At 38.3% G+C, this 20524-nt stretch overlaps 1 protein-coding gene across 4 annotated transcripts in view; it reads right to left on the bottom strand.

The window, feature by feature from the left end:
- The window catches only part of EVC2 (EvC ciliary complex subunit 2), a 232255-nt gene that overhangs the window by 67412 nt on the left and 144319 nt on the right, over positions 1 to 20524 (bottom strand). For all 4 annotated transcript variants that reach the window (XR_012250759.1, XM_073648296.1, XM_073648303.1 and 1 more), the window contains exons 14-15: positions 13652 to 14112; positions 982 to 1186 (exon numbers count right to left, since the gene is read on the bottom strand). Coding sequence is in view for 3 of the 4 variants with exons in the window: in XM_073648296.1 (XP_073504397.1) it covers positions 982 to 1186; positions 13652 to 14112 (666 nt within the window). In the remaining variant the exon portion in view is untranslated. The remainder of the gene's footprint in view (positions 1 to 981; positions 1187 to 13651; positions 14113 to 20524) is intronic.

Raw genomic sequence — 20524 nt, 5'->3', positions numbered from 1 at the left:
GAAAGAATGTTCCTTAACGTTTTTTTTCCAGGAAAATCCATTTTGGTTTTGTATGTTTTATTGTGAGTCCGTAAAAGTGGCGTAATACCTCTGACAATGTTGTTGACCACAGTGACCTGGGAGTCAGAAATGCTTCCAGGGGTCTTCCCCATGCTGTTCTCATGTCATTTGAGCACTGTTCCCATCGATTAGGGCAATTTAAAGGCCTCTGCAGACCTCCAGGGGGCCGCCTGAAAAACGCTTGAGTTTCCCATAGACTTACAGATCGGTCGTTGCTCAGGTTGAGCACCCGAGCATTCAAATTTGCTCGACCCAAGCAACGAGCACCCGAGCATTTTAGTGCTCGCTCATCACTAGTCACCAGATCACTGGATACCAGACAGCCACAAAACCACTAAAAATCAGAGACTGTGACACCAAACCACTTGGTACGAGAGACTAGGGCACCAAACCACTGTGTACGAGAGACTGGAACAAACTGCTGGATACCAGAGTCTGGAGCACCAATCCACTAGTTACCAGAGACCGGGGAACCAAACCACTGGATACCAGAGACTAGAGCACCAACGGACTAGGGCACCAAATCACTGTTTAACAGAGACTGGGGCATAAACTTATTTCTCAATGCAAAATGCAAATAAATTTATCTAATTTATACAATGTGATTTTCATGATTTTTTGGGGATATTCTATCTCTCAATGTTAAAATTAACCTACCCTTAAAATTATAGACTGTTCATGTCTTTGTCAGTGGGCAAACGTTACAAAAACAGCAAGGGATCAAATACTTATTTTCTCCACTGTATATGGTGTTTACACAGACAACATATTATATGAGCAGATTTCAGGAACTAGCACCACCCATAAGGACCATGCAAATACACGGTGTTGGAGAGAAAATAGTCCTTCAAAGAACCTCAAGGTCAACTGATAAATATATTGAAATAGCAGAGGATGAACGCGCACCGTTAGCTAACTCACCTTATTCTCACTTTCTTGTAGACTTTGGTCCACTTTCTGCAGCTCCACATTTCTCCAGTCATTCAGGTATTTCTGGATGAGCATTCTGCCTTGAATTTTTGGGAGGGCTAAAGTAATATCCATTTGAGAAAAACCAGAGTGGAACTCGAGTTTTGTTTTTTGCACATCATCCTCGGACACACAAATATGTAATAGGAGGACCTTCCTGTGCAAATAGAAAGTCACATACTGTAACACCATGATGGAAAACCATAGTGAGCAAGTTCATAAGTAACATTTTTGCCAAAAACTGCATATTTTTCCCATCGACCCTTTGCGAAGCATAACACTGGTATGCATACAAAAAATAATCATAATTAAAAAAAAAAAGGTCGAAACACAAGGAGTTGTTATCGGCAGATCTATTTTCATGTCTATGGTCACCACCAAATGGTCCTGACATTGAATCGGGACGACTTAGATTTCAACCAATTCAATCAGATTCCTTTGAGATACATGCCAAAAGATGGGAATGTTAGCGGACTACCTCCCTTCCTATATATTCATACTTATGCCCATCTTTATACTCAAGCCCCCATACATGGCGATCTAAGTATTAAGTGTCTCTCATCCCAAAAATTTTGAATTCAATGGTAATATTGCGTTACAAGCAGAGTGCACTCACTTGCTTATTATGTGAAGGATACTCACAAAAGGTCATTGTCTACCTCTAGCCTTAAAAGACGTAGACACTTTGGGGAAGCCAATTTTTTTTTACTTCTATGCATGTATTTGGGCCAGAAATTATTTTTGCAATTGGGTTTCACGAAATATTGTAGCCATTTTGTTTCTTTAGCGTTTTTGCTTCCCTGCACCACAATGGCTGCAGAATGAATTATCTGAGCAGACATCAGTGAGCTCCTTCTGGCAGAACAGTTTGTAACACTTAACTGTCTTTTTTTTGGCTCCTCTGTGCTAATTTATGACCTCAGATGACATTGAAGTTGAGCTGAACATCATGGTCATAAAAGTAGAACAGATGAGCTAAAAAAAAAAAAAAAGAGTTACAAATTCTCCCATTATAACAAGCTCACTGATACATTATGAGTTAGCTCACATGGCAACCAACAATGTACAAGGAAACAAAGAGCCTGCAAAAGCCAAACCATGCAAAAATACTAATAAAACACAATTGTATCATGATGTTTAGCCCAAAATACAGTCATGAGGAAAACTAACTACACCTTATTTGAATTAAATAGTTTTACGTATCAGGGTATAATAAAAGCATCTGATCTTTAGATCTACTTCAGATGAACAAAAGCACATGACAAACTGCACCAAAATGAGGAAGCCGTGTGTGAAAATAGCTTGTAGAACCACCTTTAACAACTATAACTTGAAGAAATTGTTTTCTAGAGGTCTTTATCAGTTGTTCACATCATTCTGGAGAAATTTCACTCTATTTTTCTTTATAATGTTGCTTAAGTTAATTGAGGGTTGTGGGCATTTATTTATGCACAGTTCTCTTAAGAGGTGTTCTCAAGTTCTTAAAGGGAATCTGTCCCCCCTTGGGAGACATCAGACCTCTACTATGGGCATACAGGTTATAGAAAAGTAAATCTATACCTACCTGTATGGCCATAGCAGAGGTCTGATTGCAGAGAAACGTGTTTTTATCAACTCGATTTTGCACAAGCTTGGCGTCCCCCGGACGCCAAGAAATCCCCACCTATCTTCTTAGTTTTTGTAATACAAATAATGACATAGTATAATTTGTCATGTGTTGTCCTTCTAAGGTTGTATTTACCTAATTAGATTTTTTTTAGGACACCACTCTGATCCATTCACACATCTGTGAAAATCATGTATCAGTTAAAAAACTCAGAGCCTTTCCTATACTGATCCGTTATTGAGGATCAGCATAGGACATACTCTGTGGGTTTTTGTGCTCTCCGATAAAAAAAATAAAAATCAGGCAGCACATAGATATTTACTGGATTATATGAATGCACAGTAACAAAGTTTACTTTTGGGAAATCAATCCGTAGCAGCCGCTTTTACTGCTGATCTCCTGATTATCTTCATCAATCCCAAAATTTCACTCCACAATCTAGCTGAAATCTTCAAGGATTTTGGACAGTTATCCAACTTTAAAATCAGTGCCAATAAATCAGAAGCCCTCGGTAATAACTGCCCACAGTCCTTTAAAGATTCTCCAACCACGACTTCAATATTCCCACTCAGTTATGACTATATTAAATATTTCCAAATGAAAATATCAGCTTCCCCTGATGAATGGTAGGACCTAAACTACACTCTTCTATTAGCTCACATACCAAGCCCTAATACTCTCTTGGGATATTCCTTATATCTCATCAATCGTGAGCGCAAATCTAACCGGTGATACCACGTAAAATCCTTTACCTCTTTCGGGCTCTTCCTATTTCCCTATTATAAACTGAAAAGTAGATCAATCTTACAATGAAGGTATCATGCAGAATAATATCCACAAGTGTATCCCTGAAGAAGTATAAAAAACAAGGAAAGGGAGATATCTTAAGGTATCAAAATTATTAACTTTATTAGATATTTTAACATAGATAATAGAAACGCGCGTCGAGGCGCTAAAGGTCTCCAACTGTGTTTGTCTTTGGTACAGACCCTACTTACAATATGACCTCAGGTATTGACCTTTTCCATTAGGTATTCTACCCCATTACATCATAACTGATTTTCTGTACTGATGTCCATTGATATTAAGTTCATGATCTGCAGGACCAACATATTTGTTTGTTATGCGAGATGCTATAGCTCGCTCACTGTTTTGGTTCCTGATGTGGAGTTTGTTCATTATATGATCTAGGTGTTGATAGTTACAACTAGGCACTTATTGCATTTTCTCTTTATATATTATAATTAACCCCATGCACCTACTGCTTTTTGTAGGGAGTTCGTTACCGACTTTTTTGACATATTGTCATTTTGATATAAATATTAGCAGTAGCAGCTGACCCCAGGGGTCAAGTTAGCTGACATTGATTAGGGATTCATTCAGACTTAGTAGGTACATTTCAGGAATACTGACACGGAGATTAAGATAGGGAAACATTCAGATACTGGCCGCCCTGGGACCGGGGGACATGAAATCTAGATCTCCTATTAAAAGGGAAATAGATAAGTCTGACCTTAATAAAACAAATACAAACCTAGCACACAGTAAAGTTATTAAAAATGGCGAAAATAATAAATCCCAGTCAAATACAAAGGTTCCACCATCTAAAACCCTGAAGAACGATGATCCCTTTGCATCTACTTCTATTACAGCAAAAGTAGAAGATCTGGATCTTTCAGTTCTCTCCAAAAGAAAGGAACCTGGCAATTGGGGTCATAGGTCTTCTGCTGAAGATTCAATAGAGACTTACGGAGACACTTCACCTAGCCTGAGTCCGTAAAGGAATCGCTTTAGAAAGGATATTGAATCCCACTCATCCCCAAATATTGTGAGTAAAAATTCTTTAAAAATAGTCGAATCGCCATTTCCTGATAAAAAGAATGCGGAAATGTATATGAAAGATCTCGCAGATAAAATTAATATCAACATGAAGCTAGCTTTTGAACGACAGGCAGAGATCTTTCATTCTACTTTCGATCTTTTTAGTAAAAGACTGGAAGATCACGAGAATAGATTAGGGAGGGTAGAGGAAAGTACTGAAAGATTCTCTAAGACCAGACAGGATTTTACTCAGGAGATTCACAAATTAAAAATTAAAATTGCAAACTTCGAGGACAGAAGTCGTAGAAACCATCTCAAAATACGGGGTATAACTGAAGATGTCACTTCTGGGGAGTTATCTGTTTACGTCAAATCAATGTTTAAAAAAGCTATTCCCTCATTAACTAATTTGGACATAAGTATTGACAGGATTCATAGGCTTCCCCGCCCTGCATTTATATCTCCGGATATTCCCAGAGATACGATTCTTCGGATACACTTTTATAGTACAAAAATAAAAATCCAAAATTTCATCAGAGAAAATAAGCATTTCCCTGAAGCTTTCAATCAGTTGAGAATCTTTATGGATTAGTCTAAAGACACTATCGATGCAAGGAAAACTTTCTCAGAAACCACAACATATTTGAGAGATAAAGGGATCTCCTACAAATGGGGTTTTCCCCTAAAACTCATTATTTTCTTCAAAGGGAAAACTACTCTAATCCATACCCCTGAAGAAGGATGGGATTTCATTACTACCATAAAAGCTGTCTCTCCCGCTAAATACAAATCTCCACCTAAGGATAATCGCTGACAATTTTTTGTCTTAATCTTTTAAACATCCTCCTTTCAAAAGTAGTAGCTTATTCCGTATCTCTTCCACGAACTATCCCCACCAAAGAAGGAAAATCCACAGGAGTGTGGGTTTCCTTCAGGAAGACTTTGGTTTATTTCATTGTTTATAATTGTTCATTTTTATTTTTATTGTATTTTAGTCCTTTTTTTTGTATACTGTATATTGAACTTCAGGTTGATTGCTGTACTTCACTTGGAAGTTGATATTTCAATTGTTCGATTTCCCACTTAAGTGTCATCTATACCACTTTACGAGAGTTTATTGATACACAACTAATGTTGTCATTTTTTATTCAATATCTTATACTATGAGTTTTAATCTGATGTCTTATCATGTAAGAGGACTTAATAGTCCAAATAAAAGGTTTACTTTGTGTAGGGAGGTAATAAATTTTAAAGTTGATATAGTCTGTTTACAAGAAACAAAGTTCATAGACTCTAATCCTCCCAAATTCCAACATAAATGTTTCCCACATATTTACGAATCCCTCAATGTAAGGAAAAAGGCAGGAGTTGCAACATTAATAAAAAACACTATCCCTTTCAATTTTATTGAGGAAAATAAAGATACACAAGGGAGATAACACATTCTGGTTTGCCAATTAAATTCCCAACTTTGTACTATAGTAAATTTATATGCTCCTAATAGAGGTCAGACAAAATTCCTCAACAAATTATTAAATTAAGTTCTATCAGATAAAAGGGGGGAATTAGTTATATTTGGTGATTTTAATATAGTCCCAGACGCTTACTTAGACTCATCTTCAAAAAAAAAAAAAATCGCCATTTGTCTGCTACTCTTAACAATTGGATATATAAAAATGAGTTATTCGATGTCTTCAGATGCATAAATTCTTCTTCAAAGGAATATACTTATTTTTCTGAAGTCCATCAATCTGCATCGCGAATTGATTTAATAGTTACAGATATATTTACTCTTTCTAAATGTAATAAAATTACAATTAGTGCAAAGACAATTTCGGATCACTCTCCGGTTATAGGTGAAATTTTTTGGGGAACACCAATTAAAAATAATTTCTTATGGAAGAGTAATTCCTTTTTATTAACACATCCCAATTATAAATTAGAGATAGAAACGGCCCTAAAAAAATATTTTTTGGACAACAGCTCTGATTCTATTAATCCTTTTGTTTGTTGGAAAGCACACAAGGCATATATGAGAGGCATTTTAATGCAAATATCATCTAGGAATAAAAAAAAAAATCAGTAGATTAAAAATCATGAAAATTCAGGCCCAAATTAAAGACAAGGAGCAACAACAGCTGATTCTTCCTTATCCCTCAGATACAATTCAACAAGATATTCTTAGATTGGGACAAGATCTTAAAACAGAACATTTTTCTATTTACGATAATATGATCAAAAATACCAAATTTAAATGTTATTCGGCACTTAATAAACCTACAAGGTTTACGAGGAATCATATCAGACAAAAAAAGAGTGCATAATAGAATAGACAGAATTATTTCAGATGACGGTACTCCCCTTTCGCACCCTAGGGATATAGCAGATGCGTTTGCTAAGTTTTATCATAATCTTTACAATATTGAAAGTCAGCCTTCTTTTGTTCAACCTGAGAAGAGCACTATAGAACGGTTCCTTGACTCAATCAATCTCCCAAAAATTAATTCAGAGGATTTATCCACCTTTAATGCTCCGTTTTTGCCTAATGAAATCGGTGATTTTATACAAAATTTAAAATCTTTTAAATCTCCAGGACCGGACGGTTTTAGTAGTGAATACTACAAAAATTTCAATGAGATTTTGACCCTGCATTTATCCCAATTGTTTAATTTGGCTTCTCACCAAGGTTTTTTCCCTCCAGAAATGCTGGAAGCAACCATATTAATTCCAAAACCTAATAGTGATCTCGATAAAGTTAAAAATTATAGGCCTATATCATTAATAAACTCAGATATTAAAATCTTCTCAAAACTAATTGCTAATAGATTAAATGGAGTAATCCCTTACCTAATCAATAAAGACCAAATCGGTTTTGTCAAAAGCAGGCAATCCACGGATGGAATAAGAAAGATTATTAATACCCTAAAGCTTATTAACTCTTCTAAAATACCTTCAATTCTTGTAACCCTGGATGCGGAGAAAGCCTTTGACAGGTTAAATGGGGAATTTTTAAGGCAAACCATATTGAAATTTGGCTTCGATAACCAATTTTTATCCCATATTAAAGCTTTATATACAAATCCTAGTGCAAAGATTTATATTAATAATCATTTGTCTAGCCCTTTTCAAATCACAAATGGCACTAAGGCAAGGTTGTCCCCTTTCCCCCCTTCTTTTCATTTTGGCCATAGAACCATTAGCACAAAAAATTAGGGAAAATAATCAAATAACTGGAATTTCTACTCCTTCCAGTCATTTCAAGGTAAGTTTATTTGCAGATGACCTTCTATTGTCTCTTTCAAATCTTTTAAACTCTATAAAAGAATTAATTAATATACTAAATCTATTCTCAGATATCTCTTATTTCAAGATAAATAGAGATAAGTCTAAAATACTCTATCTTAATATAAAAAAAAAAAAGAGTTAGTTGATGAGATAGAAAACATATCTTCTTTTTGTAAGGCAGATAAAGATTTTATCTATTCTAGTATTATAATCACTAAAAATATTAACAACATTATCATCTCCAATTGTGAACAAATAAATAAAGTAATAACAAAAGATTTAAATACATTCCGCCGTAACAACGATCTTTCATGGATAGGGAAAAACTTAATAATTAAAACTATTATTCTTCCTAAGATATTATATGTTTTAGATCACTTCCTCTTATAATTTCTACTACCCGACTAACTTATCTCCAATTATTATTAAATTCTTTAATACGGAACAATAAAAAGGCTTGAGTTGCCACAAAGATCTTAATATAAACAAAAAACGCATGGTGGATTAAGTCTTCCAAATATTTCTGCTTATTATATGGCAAATCTTATAAAGCAAAGTTTGTATCGGTTTTTACACTCTGAGGCTCCGGCTTGGCTAGATTTGGAGTCTGCTTTAAATAATAACATGAACCCTAGGGAGTTACTATTTAGACACATTTTCACTAAAAAGTCCTCGACTATTTCCCATCCCATTTTTCAAGCACTGATTTATGCTTGGAAAAAACTTTCAAAACCTAAAAGAGGATCAAATAAACTTACCCTTATTGCTTCTATATATAATTCCTATATTCCTGATTCTTGGTTGGTTCAAGGAATAAAAAAAACTAAAAAAAGACATCTTTGATGGGTCAGATTTCCTTTCTTTCAAAGTTTTAAAGGAAAAATTTAATTTAAAAATACTTCAGATTTTTTACATTATTTCATAATAAAAGATTTTACTCGTAAATTTATTAAAAATAATCCCCCTTGCTCCGAAGCTTCCTCCAATTTACTTAATATCACAAAAATCTTTTGGAGTTTAAAATAGATTTATAATTGGTACAATAAGGATACTGAATTTGTTAAAAATTCTTACATGACCAAATGGGAATCTGCCCTTAATACATCTTTTCAATTAGATAACTGGGAGAATGCTATAACGTATTCGTATGCATCTAATATTTCTATGTCCCTGCATGAGTCATACTTTAAGTTATTGTCGAGATGGTACTATACTCCCGTAAGATTGTCATATATTAACCCAGATATTCAACCAAAATGTTGGAGGAAATGTGGCCTAAATGGGGATATGTTTCATATTTTTTGGAAATGACCTAAAATTAAAATTTTTATGGACACAAATATTGGACCTCTTAAAGAAGATAGTTAATAATAAAATTAATATTACTTCTCAATTAGTGTTATTTTCAATTGGCATGGAAGACATTGATCCTATTTTGATACATATTATCTTGGTCGCTAAAAGTGCCATAGCTTTCCACTGGAAAGAAGTAAATCCTCCACTTTTCTCAGACATACTAGAAAGAATTAAAATTCATAAAATTTATGAACAAAAATTTGCTATAGCTAACAATTGTTTCAATAGATTTTCAAAAAAGTGGTCGCGTTGGTTGGAAATTTTTCATTAATCAATCAATCTTTAAAACTCAAACTTTCAAGTGGTGGTAATATTTGACAGTTTACTTTCATATGTCAATCTAAAACTTGTTATATAGAAAAGGTTTACTATAAAAATTTTGATATGTGTTAGTTATACATTTATTTGCATATAAGGATTTGTCTTTGTCTACAGTTTGAATTATCATTGATACAATTCATTGTAAACCTAAGTTCTTCCATGTTTTATTTGTTTGTATTGTTTACTCCCCTGTACCTTTTCCCTTACCCTTACAAATGTTTCCCTAACTTTCTTTGTTAGTTTTAAAATTAATAAAATTATTGGAACAGGAACAAGATTAGAGGCCCACAAAAACATTGCAATATGCCCTCTCCAGTGATGTCTAAGAATTATATTTTAGTCCTTGGATCCAGGCTCTCTCCTCAAAGATAAATGAGTACTACTATCTCTTTAAGACATGATACTAGACAGGGCTTTGCCTATTTACTCCAACTTGGTCTCCGTACCAGAGATTAAATCTGCCCACTTTCTTGCTTAGTTTTGTAAAATGTTCAACATGTTGGCTAGAAATGTCTTTCTTCTAACAAAACCCCCCAAGAAACTGATCTACGTAATTCATAGAAGTCTGATAACTCCCCTATCTCCTAGACTGGGTAAACCAATTGAGCATCACACTGTCTTTTTAAGACTGGAAACATGGGCTGCTGAATTCCCTAGGTTCATCTAGATGTATAAAACCCCTTATGCTCTAAATACCAACTACCCTGAAAGCCCATCCACCTGCTAGCAGTATAATAAAACAGCTGGAAAATATCTTCACGTTTGGTGGTAATGCAAAGTTATAAAACTATTCTGGTCCCTTATTCAGCGGCCTCTGAATAAGATTTGCTGGCGGCCGTAATCGCTATAACACTCACTCCGAAAATCCTATTTCTGAATGTCTGGCCCCCTGTTACACACCTGTTTCGTTTCAGTGCCGGACTATGCTCCCTTTCCCTATGGAAGCCACCCTTTTCCTATGCTACACATCAGGTTTCACAAGTGGCCCGGAGTTTCTCAGTGACATCATCTCTGAATATCTTTTAAGGCCTACTTTGACACACCTAAGTAATGCGTTCAGTTGCCTTTTTGGAGTTTGCCACCATCCAGTTTCTTCTGTTACCATCATCTGCTCAGACTCCTGTCATTTCTACAACCTGATTCTACTGCTCCACACATCAGCTGATCAACCGTTTGCTACCTGCTGATTAACTCACCATTGTGAACTGCTTCTTAGAGACTGTTAACATTACGTTGCAATCATCTTTGCAAATTTCTGTGGTTTCAACTGCCTGCATCTACTGCTCCACAGACCTGCTGATTAACCCCTTGTCTGCTACATGCTTATAAACTAGGGCTGTGGAGTCGGTAAGCCAAACCTTCGACTCCGACTCCTCAATTTCCATGACACAGACTCCGACTCCAACTCTGACTCCGACTCCCTCACACATGGCTCATGTTTAAGTGATAAATTTATGGCAGGACACATTTTTCTCAGCTAAAAGTGTAGACCCTTAGATCAGGAAGAGGACAGACATTTATAGGACATTTCATAACTTTCCCAAATTCTTATGAAAAAATATTCCTCACAAACTGCATTTAACTACTGTACCCAATTTATTATATATTATAGGAGTCGGTCCATTGTATACCGACTCCAAATGGGCACCGACTCCGACTCCACGACTCTGACTCCACAGCCCTATTATAAACCCATTGTCTGCTGTAATCATTATGAACTGCTACCTGGAGACTTGTTTTGTTCTGGTTAGGTAGCTTCCAGTGTGTCCTGTTCCGCTTGTCTGCCTGCCTTCCGGCATGGCTTGTTTTCCAGGTCTGTGCATTGTGTCATCTGGTGAACCCAGCCAGGCTGTGCCACCATCCTTGGTCAATGTGTGCACCCAGACCCAGGGTTTCGTAAGTACGCCCTTTTTGCAGTTGCAAAAACCATCAAGCGCTACAAAGAAACTGGCTCACATGAGGACCGCCCCAGGAAACGAAGACCAAGAGTCACCTCTGCTTCTGAGGATAAGTTTATCCGAGTCATCAGCCTCAGAAATCGCAGGTTAACAGCAGCTCAGATTAGAGACCAGGTCAATGCCACACAGAGTTCTAGCAGCAGACACATCTCTTCAACAACTGTTAAGAGGAGACTTTGTGCAGCAGGCCTTCATGGTAAAATAGCTGCTAGGAAACCCCTGCTAAGGACAGGCAACAAGCAGAAGAGACTTGTTTGGGCTAAAAAACACAAGGAATGGACATTAGACCAGTGGAAATCTGTGCTTTGGTCTGATGAGTCCAAATTTGAGATCTTTGGTTCCAACCACCGTGTCTTTGTGCGACACAGAAAAGGTGAACGGATGGACTCTACATGCCTGGTTCCCACCGTGAAGCATGGAGGAGGAGGTGTGATGGTGTGGGGGTGCTTTGCTGGTGAAACTGTTAGGGATTTATTCAAAATTGAAGGCATACTGAACCAGCATGGCTACCACAGCATCTTGCAGCGGCATGCTATTCCATCCGTTTTGCGTTTAGTTGGACCATCATTTATTTTTCAACAGGACAATGATCCCAAACACACCTCCAGGCTGTGTAATGGCTATTTGACCAAGAAGGAGAGTGATGGGGTGCTACGCCAGATGACCTGGCCTCCACAGTCCCCAGACCTGAACCCAATCGAGATGGTTTGGGGTGAGCTGGACCGCAGAGTGAAGGCAAAAGAGCCAACAAGTGCTAAGCATCTCTGGGAACTCCTTCAAGATTGTTGGAAGACCATTTCCGGTGACTACCTATTGAAGCTCATCAAGAAAATGCCAAGAGTGTGCAAAGCAGTCATCAAAGCAAAAGGTGGCTACTTTGAAGAACCTAGAATATAAGACATATTTTCAGTTGTTTCACACTTTTTTGTTAAGTATATAATTCCACATGTGTTAATTCATAGTTTTGATGCCTTCAGTGTGAATGTACAATTTCCATAGTCAAGAAAATAAAAATCTTTAAATGAGAAGGTGTGTCCAAACTTTTGGTCTGTACTGTATATAATATATATATCTATATCTAGATATATATATATAAAAAAAGTTACACCTTCCAACACAACTGCCCAATCTGAAAAAGTTATTATTGGCAGGATACCGGATACAGCTGTCAGGCTTATCAGCAGTTTATATAATTATTAACTAGGAATATCGATACATACAAGTTAGATGTACGATCTTATATAGCAACTGTGAGTATTTCCTCCACTACTCAACCATCTTGAGTCTATTCCAGTAAGTATATCTTCAACATATCATACAGTATATCCATACAGTCAACCACTGGACAAAATGCAAAAAAAAAAAGAATACTGTATTTATTTGGGTTGGTAGACTACAGTAAAGCTTCCCTATCTATAAAAAAAAGTATGTTGGCACCTACCAACTCATAAAGATGTGAAAAAAACATTCATATATACATTCACTGTATGCTCTGGAAGCTTTTCCAGCGCATATGCCAAATGTCTTGAATGCTTAATTACTAACAGCCAACTTCTCAGGAAAGGGCAGTTTATGGATTGACTACACTAATTGTAAAAACCCCTTTCCTTCTAAATCATTCAAATCCAAAATTATATGACCATGTAGAACAGCTGACACGTCACAATTGGAATAGTTCTAAAATACATAGAATCAGGGTCGGACTGGGCCACCGAAGTACAGGAGAATTCTCCGGTGGGCCCAAGGACTGCACTGTTAATTGTTGAAGGCACAGCCAGCAGCCGTTTTTTGATACTGATCAGCTCCCTGCTCCTCCCGGGGGTTGGACAACCTAGGAGAGCAGTGTACACTGATTACCACCATTTTGTGCTTCATCGTGCAGCTTACTCTGCGTGCTCACTAAAACACTTGTTCCAATCAGGTGTCAACTTATCACTGCTTTTCCCGGGGTTGAACAACCCAGGAGAGCGGTGCTTGCTATATCCAGCAACCGCCTAATAAAAGTAGTATTAATTCCTATACACCATCTTGTGACTACTCATATATCCATGGTGTAAGTGAGAGGAATATCAAACTCCACACAGCACTGTAGGTTGTTATTTTGTTGCCGCCATTTCAACTTGCTAACCGATACTGATGTCATATTTCCTAATCTAGTCTCCAAAGTCTCACCACCAGTAGAGCTTCCCCTTTACAAATGGACATGTTCGCCATGCAAAATGGAGCTTCAAAGCAACATTATAGATTTGTAGACCTGGAACTTAGGTAAACCTACGTGAATAGCAGCTGTTCCCAGTTTCTTAGATTCTTTTGCTCCTTGAGACTGACTTTGAATTCTTCATCTAGTTTCCGCATGGTACTCTCCAGGGATGCTCTTGACTCAGCCGCCTTGTCGCTTTCCTCCTTCTCTAGCTGCTGAGCTAGGAGTGCCGTCTCTCTCTTGTGCTCGTCTAGCACTTGTTGGAGATGTAGTCTGGGAACATTGAGCTTTAACATTTCTTGTATAATTACCGCACTCTGGACGTGTCTGAGATCTTCAATTGCCTTCTCGGTCAGGCTGTATTTAATCTCCTTTATTTCGTCTGTGGCATCATTATCGTGTTTCTCATAGAGCTCTTCAAGCTCCCGGCAATGATTAGCAAACAGCCTTTTCCAATGTTCCAAATAGGACTGAACTTCCTTAGAGCACTTACCGGCCTCCTGTGCTCCGATCAGATCCTTCTTTTGTTCCCTTAGCTGCGTAGAAAAAAAAAGCAAAGTAAATATTCATTAGATAGAAAACAAGTAAAGAAACAAAAAAAACACAACAATCTATGAAGACTGTGTCCTCAGAGCAGTACTGGAGGTAGACCTTTTAGAGAACCTGGCCAAAAATGATACCTGCAGATGTGGCTTTTCGAGAAGAGAAGGAAAATTCTGACCGCTGTCTGACTTTGTGAATCTGATCATTTAAAGGGGATAGCCAGGATTAGAAGACCATGGCTGCATACTTCCAAAAACAATGCCACTCTAGCCTGCAGGTTGTGAGTGTATTGCAGCTCAGACGCAATTACTTAAATAGAGCTGAGCTTCACAACCTGTGGTCAAGCGTGGTACGGTTTTTGGAAGAAATCAAATGTAATCCTGGACAATCCTTTCAATTATACAGTGGCCCTACAATTTCTGATGGAGGCGCTTTCACAAAGTCAGCTTTTCCCCCTAGATTTAATTACTTATATACTTATAGGAGACTGAATAACACATGATTGAGTGTTACTATCCATTTTACTGGCCATGCTTTAATTCTACATGTATAGTAAGTCTCTATTGTGCACAGGACAAAAGTTTATTTTGCCACCCTAGACCAGTATCTAATTACCCCTGCCAAAGCAAGTGATATATTGGCATCCACTCTAGCACTCAACGACCAAGCTCCATGCCCTTGCTCTCGCAGCTGTGCCCCTTTATATTCACTTTATCCATATCTACCTCATATTAGGGAGGATCTACCAATACTACTGACATCTGCTCAGTAAATACTTTCATTAAAAAATAACAATGGAACTTTTATTTTTATTTATTTAAGATCTACATTGTGTCGTTCCTCTGTTACTCCTTCTAAAAATATACAGTATGAATAGATTGCCAGCTGGGTGTTGACATTCTCATGGTCGAGGCAGTGAGTCCTTTCACGACCAACCACTGCTGCAGTGCTATAGTACCAAACAAGTTAGGCACACACCCTATTGGCAACAGGAATTTTTAAGGAGTTGCGAGATGATACTTTTTTCTTTTAAAGCCTGCAAATATTGAACAAGAAACACACCGATACTCATCAGCCCCAGGATCTGCCGATGCTTTCATCTTTGTTTACTTTCTGCAGCTGTGACAATCATGACCGTTGCAGCCAATCATTGCACTCAGCTGATCTCACAGTGTAGACGGCACAAGCCAATGAAATAACTGATTGCCTACAGCGGTCGCCTACACTATAGTCATGACATCACCACTATAGATAGTAAACAAGACCTAAAAGGCAAGTGAGAAGCCGAGCTGGTCCTGGGGACGGTAGGGATTGAGGTCATGTTTTTTAAGGGCTTCCACATATTGAAAATATTAAAATATATTATTACCAGACAACCCCTTTAAACACAGGTGTCAGTTTATTCACACATTTCATGGAGGAACAACAGAGAAATGGCAACATGTAGAATTTTAGGAGATGGTGCTCCAGAATTATTACTCCTTGGGATATTCAAATATTTACTAAAACAGACTGTCAAGGTTTCATAACGGACTGTGGCATAGGGATGCTGTGAGTGACAGCTCAGCCGCCCTATGGAATTTGGAGTGTGCTGGTGTCATTCAAGGTGAAGGAAGGAACAAGTGTACTGTAGGGGGATCGGCCCTTACTGGACATTGAATACACTGTGACTTTAAGGCATCATGCTCCCCTCTGGGTCTTGTGTTTGGACTAGTCACCTCCCCCTTCTATGGTTGGTATGTGCTGAGAAAGAGAGAAGAATCAGGAAGTAGACACTTCGTGTGTGTCTGAGGTAACAGGGAGAGACACCTACAGGGTTTCTGATCAACAGAGACTATAAAGAAGACACTGTTACTCTATGGAAAGAGAAGATTACGGACTATAGCAGGTTTTGATGTTTGGGATTGTGTCAAGAAGAGAAATTTATCCTTTTCTTGAAGAATGTTTTCCCTGGAGATTGAGGACTTGAGATAACACACAACACAGAGTGTCAGCCATTTCTGTGGGAGTGAAACAAGGTTTGTCTGCCGGCTGCAAGAAAAGACAATGAAAAGACTCAAGTGAATTAATCCGGCTCTTTCACACCAGGAACAAGCGGCGGCCGCCATCTGCGCCTGATCTGCGCAACCGTGAGTGACTCATCAGCGTGAACTGTTAGGGTTTAGCGTAGTTTTCTGTAGCTAGGACACTGCAGCAGTGTGGCCCGACTAGCGGAAAGCCAGATAGAAAATTAGATCAGAGTAGTTTGTGAAACTTGTTGTGTACTGCTTGTTCTGAGCTTTCATTGCCATAGCTAGAGCATAGTTCGTGACTCGCTCCAGCTATATCTTCCTATGTTCATGTTGGTAATATCCTTATTTTAAATATAGTTATTTTCATCTCTTTCATGAATAAAGCAGGAGTTTGGTTTCAGCCTTATCGTCTGCTGTGCTGTACTTGAATCCTGCCTTGCGGTGTTCTTTGGACACCTCTACAGTACAATGATGGGAAGTGGGGGAAGGGAGCCCAACAACTAGGGAAAGGGGGAGTTGAGACCCCTAGGCAGATCTAATATCACCCTGGCTACCCTATCATTCCTATACAGGTTCTGAGAAGGAAACCTAATCCCTGAATGTCCCTAGAGCTAGGCCCTAGGTAGGGAGGGGATGGGGTGAACACTAGTCAGGCTCCACTGTAAATAAAGACAGCAAGATAAACAAACAAAGGGGATACACTTAGCTTGAGAAGACACCAGAGAGATAATGCCAACTGTCCTCCAAGGGAAGTTCAAGAAGAAACTAGCCAACTACTAGTAATCCAGACAAGGACAGAGAAACATAGAACTATCTCCGGCGACTCTCTGGAGACACAGAGTTTTTAACTACCAAGCAAGGGTTTGTCAATTAGCAGCAGAAGGTGGTGGTCGCTGCTGGGTCCTAAAGGAAGAAGGATATCACTATATTACAGAGAGGAGAGGATCAAGAAGGCATCTGCAATGACAAGCGCAGTGACCTTCTACAGCCGGATCCAGAGCGACTGTCTGTCACACTTGATACACCCATGAGCTAGGCTGTCAGCATGTTGATTGACAGCGCTGCTGCTCAATCTGGTCTAGTCTGCAGGCGTTTCCCCAGGTGCTTCCCATCCTCAAATGATTTGATAGATATTTAGCTGGCTTGCTGTGAGAAGCCGATTGTCAGTTGCAGCATTGCTTTAGTTATGTGTGTGTGTGCTTCCTCTGTGTCTGACTTCTAATCTCCTTTATGACCTTGGATCTGTTGTGACAATTCTCATGGATTACCCCTTTTGCTTTTGACGCTCTCTGACTTCAGGTAACTGACCCCGGACAGTTTCCTGACCATGCCTTTTGACTTACCCCTCTGTACTATGAGCCCTCCTGGTATCTGACCTCGGACCTCTTGACTACCTTGTCTCACAGCTTGCACAAGAGTAGTGACTCCGCGTCACACAGACATGTCAGGAGAAGTGACCTCTTTAAATGCCATCCTTTATTTTGTAAAAAATAAAAAATTTTAACAAGGAAGCAATTTCATGTTTTTTCTATTAAGGAACACATTGGTCAAAATGAATGCACTGAGTTATATCTACTGTGTGTGTGTGTATTTCTGAAAAACTGCAACCCCCAGCATGCTGGGGACTACCAGGGAATGAAGAAGGTTGCAGTTTCACATGAACATGAGAGCTGCCCTAATAATTCCTGTCTTCTCTATAGCTCTTGTGTATTCATCATCCCTTGGCAGCGTACAGTACTGGCTTTTCTTTATATTTATCCTCAAGTCACCTTTCACCATTCTAATAGAATCTGAAAAAACAGAAGCAAAAAAATGCAATTACTGGATTCCTTACAATTACCAACCAGACCACAAAAACAATCTGCCGTCATCCAGTAACAGATTTTCTCTGTGGCGCCTGTACAATGGATGCTCTAAACATTACAAAACAATCAGTCATATAATATTCAGCTCCAGAACTTCAGAAATACAAAAAGGGAAGGATTAAGATAGAAATGTAAAACTATTATAAAAAAAAAAAAAGGAAATAAAAAAAGCAAAACTTTCCCTGTGATTTCCAGCCTGAATGAGTCACTGTGCGCCCTTAGTTATTCATTAATATCGCCAAACTGTTAAAATGCAAATGAGTGTTATTCCTCTCCAGAATGGATTCCCCTGAGCCGCTAACCATAGCAAAACGTCGCATGCAAATTACAAAACTGCAATTTGTCTTCAGAGCTCACGAGAATGTACAAACGGAGAAGTGAACGGAGTGTGATAGCGCTGACGCTGCTACGGATGCCGTGAGACACATGACAGCAACTGGGACGGTTTTATAGAAAGCAACCAACAAGTAAAGAAGGGCCCCAAAGATTGACATTTTAGACAACTTTTCTCATCATTTTAAACCACATAGTAATGCTATACCGTCATACAATGCCTGCAAAAAAACATCATATGGTGCCTAAATTTCAAGCAATATGCAAATAATACTTTTTAAAGGGTATCTGTCAGTAGGATCAACCCTCCTAAGCCATCTATATGGGCATGTAGGTCATAGAAAGTTAAATAAAATGATACCTTAATACCAGAGATCCAATGTCTTATCCCAGAGAAATCCAGGTTTTTCTCATAAGTAAAAAAAACAAAAACTTGTTAAGATCTATGAGCCGGATACAGATCTACTCAAGAATCTGCCACCAGAGCTTATTTTAAATGAAATGGGCAATTACCAGCGTGAGACATGTAATAACTGACAATCTGCTCTTCTGATCTCACTGCAGAGTTGTACAGTACAGTAGAGTTGAACTTTGTATCATTACAAACACATTTGCAGCTGCAGTTGTCCTCCCATAGTGCTGTCAGCTTCCATCTCACAGCCAGCCAGTGTGGAAAGAAGGGCAGTACAGCAGAGCTGACAGCACTGTAAGAAAAGAGCTGCAGCTGCAGATATCTTTGCAAAGAGACAAACTTCAACTCTGCTCTGTGTTAGTTATAATCAGGCACAGCCCTGCAGCACAGCTGACAACTATTAAAGAAGAAACGCTGCTGCAAATGTGTTTTGCTGTACTGCCCCCTCCCCCCACACTGGTTGCCTGTGAGATGGAAGCTGAAGAAGTGTTAATTGAAATCAGGCAGAGCTGACTACACTGTGAGAGGAGAGCTACAAATGCAGATGTGTTTGTAATGAGACAAGGCTAAGCTCTGCTGTACAGTATTACTTGTAATCACACACAGCTCTTCAGTGAGATAAGGTGAGCAGACTGTGAGTCATTACATGTCTCATATAAAGAAAAATGTATCTTTCTCTTCTATGAGACATCGGATTGCAGATATCAAGGTATCATTTTATTCAGCTTCCTATGACATGTGTGCCCATATAGACAGCTTAGGCGGCCTGTTCCTACTTACAGATTTCCTTTGACTAGTTCAAGAACGGTTCATTTTCTCCCCCTCCTGACCAGGCACATTTCCCTTTTTTTTTTTTTTTAATAACTGCTCTATAATTTTTTTTCTCGTTTTAGATATTCAAATAATTTTTCTCTTTTTTTCGTGATACATGGTGTGGAATTTACATGTCATTCTTATATTCTTTTATTTTTTTGTTGATGTTGGCGAAAATGTTAAAGAAAAATAAGATATGCGTGTCTATTTTTCACATTCTTTAATTAATTATTTTTTTTTACAACCACAAAGAACCACTATAAAGCATTTTAAATGAGAAAAAAAAATATTTTTATATATTAGAAACATTTTTTTTCCAATGAGGACAGGTTCAGAAATAGCGATTCAGACTGAGTGTGTATTTTTTTAAATTTAATTCACACACTATGAGTTCGTAATAGACCTTTGGGGCGCATTTTAACATATTAATATATTCTTATTTTGTTGATTTTCTCTGTAACTGGGGTGGGTATATTAGCTTCAGAAGAATTTCATCCTCTTACCTGATAGGAGACTCAGTTAGCTTTTCTAAGACCCAGCAGCTCCTGCTCCCTTCATACAACCACTGATCACTTGATCAATGGGTCTGGAGTTGGAAACGGACAAAGCTTTCTATACTACACTGCTCAAAAAAATAAAGGGAACACTTAAACAACAGAATATAACTCCAAGTAAATCAAACGTCTGCAAAAGACGGATTTTGGTAAGACCTTACCTGTAAAATCCTTTTCAGCGAAGGAAGGAAGGGAGACACAGATCCATTACTAGTGGGTAGGCGGAGCCCCATAGGATAGTCACCTCAGATTAGAAAAAGTGACGACCGGCCCCTCCAGCTTAGCCTCCTCCTACTCCCATGTTCTCCAGTCCGTACACAAGCTAAGGAAGAGCAGACAACACAAGCGGAACAACACAACCCCTTCCGAAAATTCAGAAATGCGAGAGAACAGGTTATGCATATAACAGAAAGAAC

The sequence above is a fragment of the Phyllobates terribilis genome, unplaced genomic scaffold, assembly GCF_046119375.1.
Source record: "Phyllobates terribilis strain yellow unplaced genomic scaffold, ASM4611937v1 Scaffold_1__5_contigs__length_1240528914, whole genome shotgun sequence".
In the NCBI taxonomy this organism is placed as follows: Eukaryota; Metazoa; Chordata; class Amphibia; order Anura; family Dendrobatidae; genus Phyllobates; species Phyllobates terribilis.
Note: the sequence above shows the minus strand (reverse complement) of the source record. Positions and strands in the feature narration are given on the sequence as shown.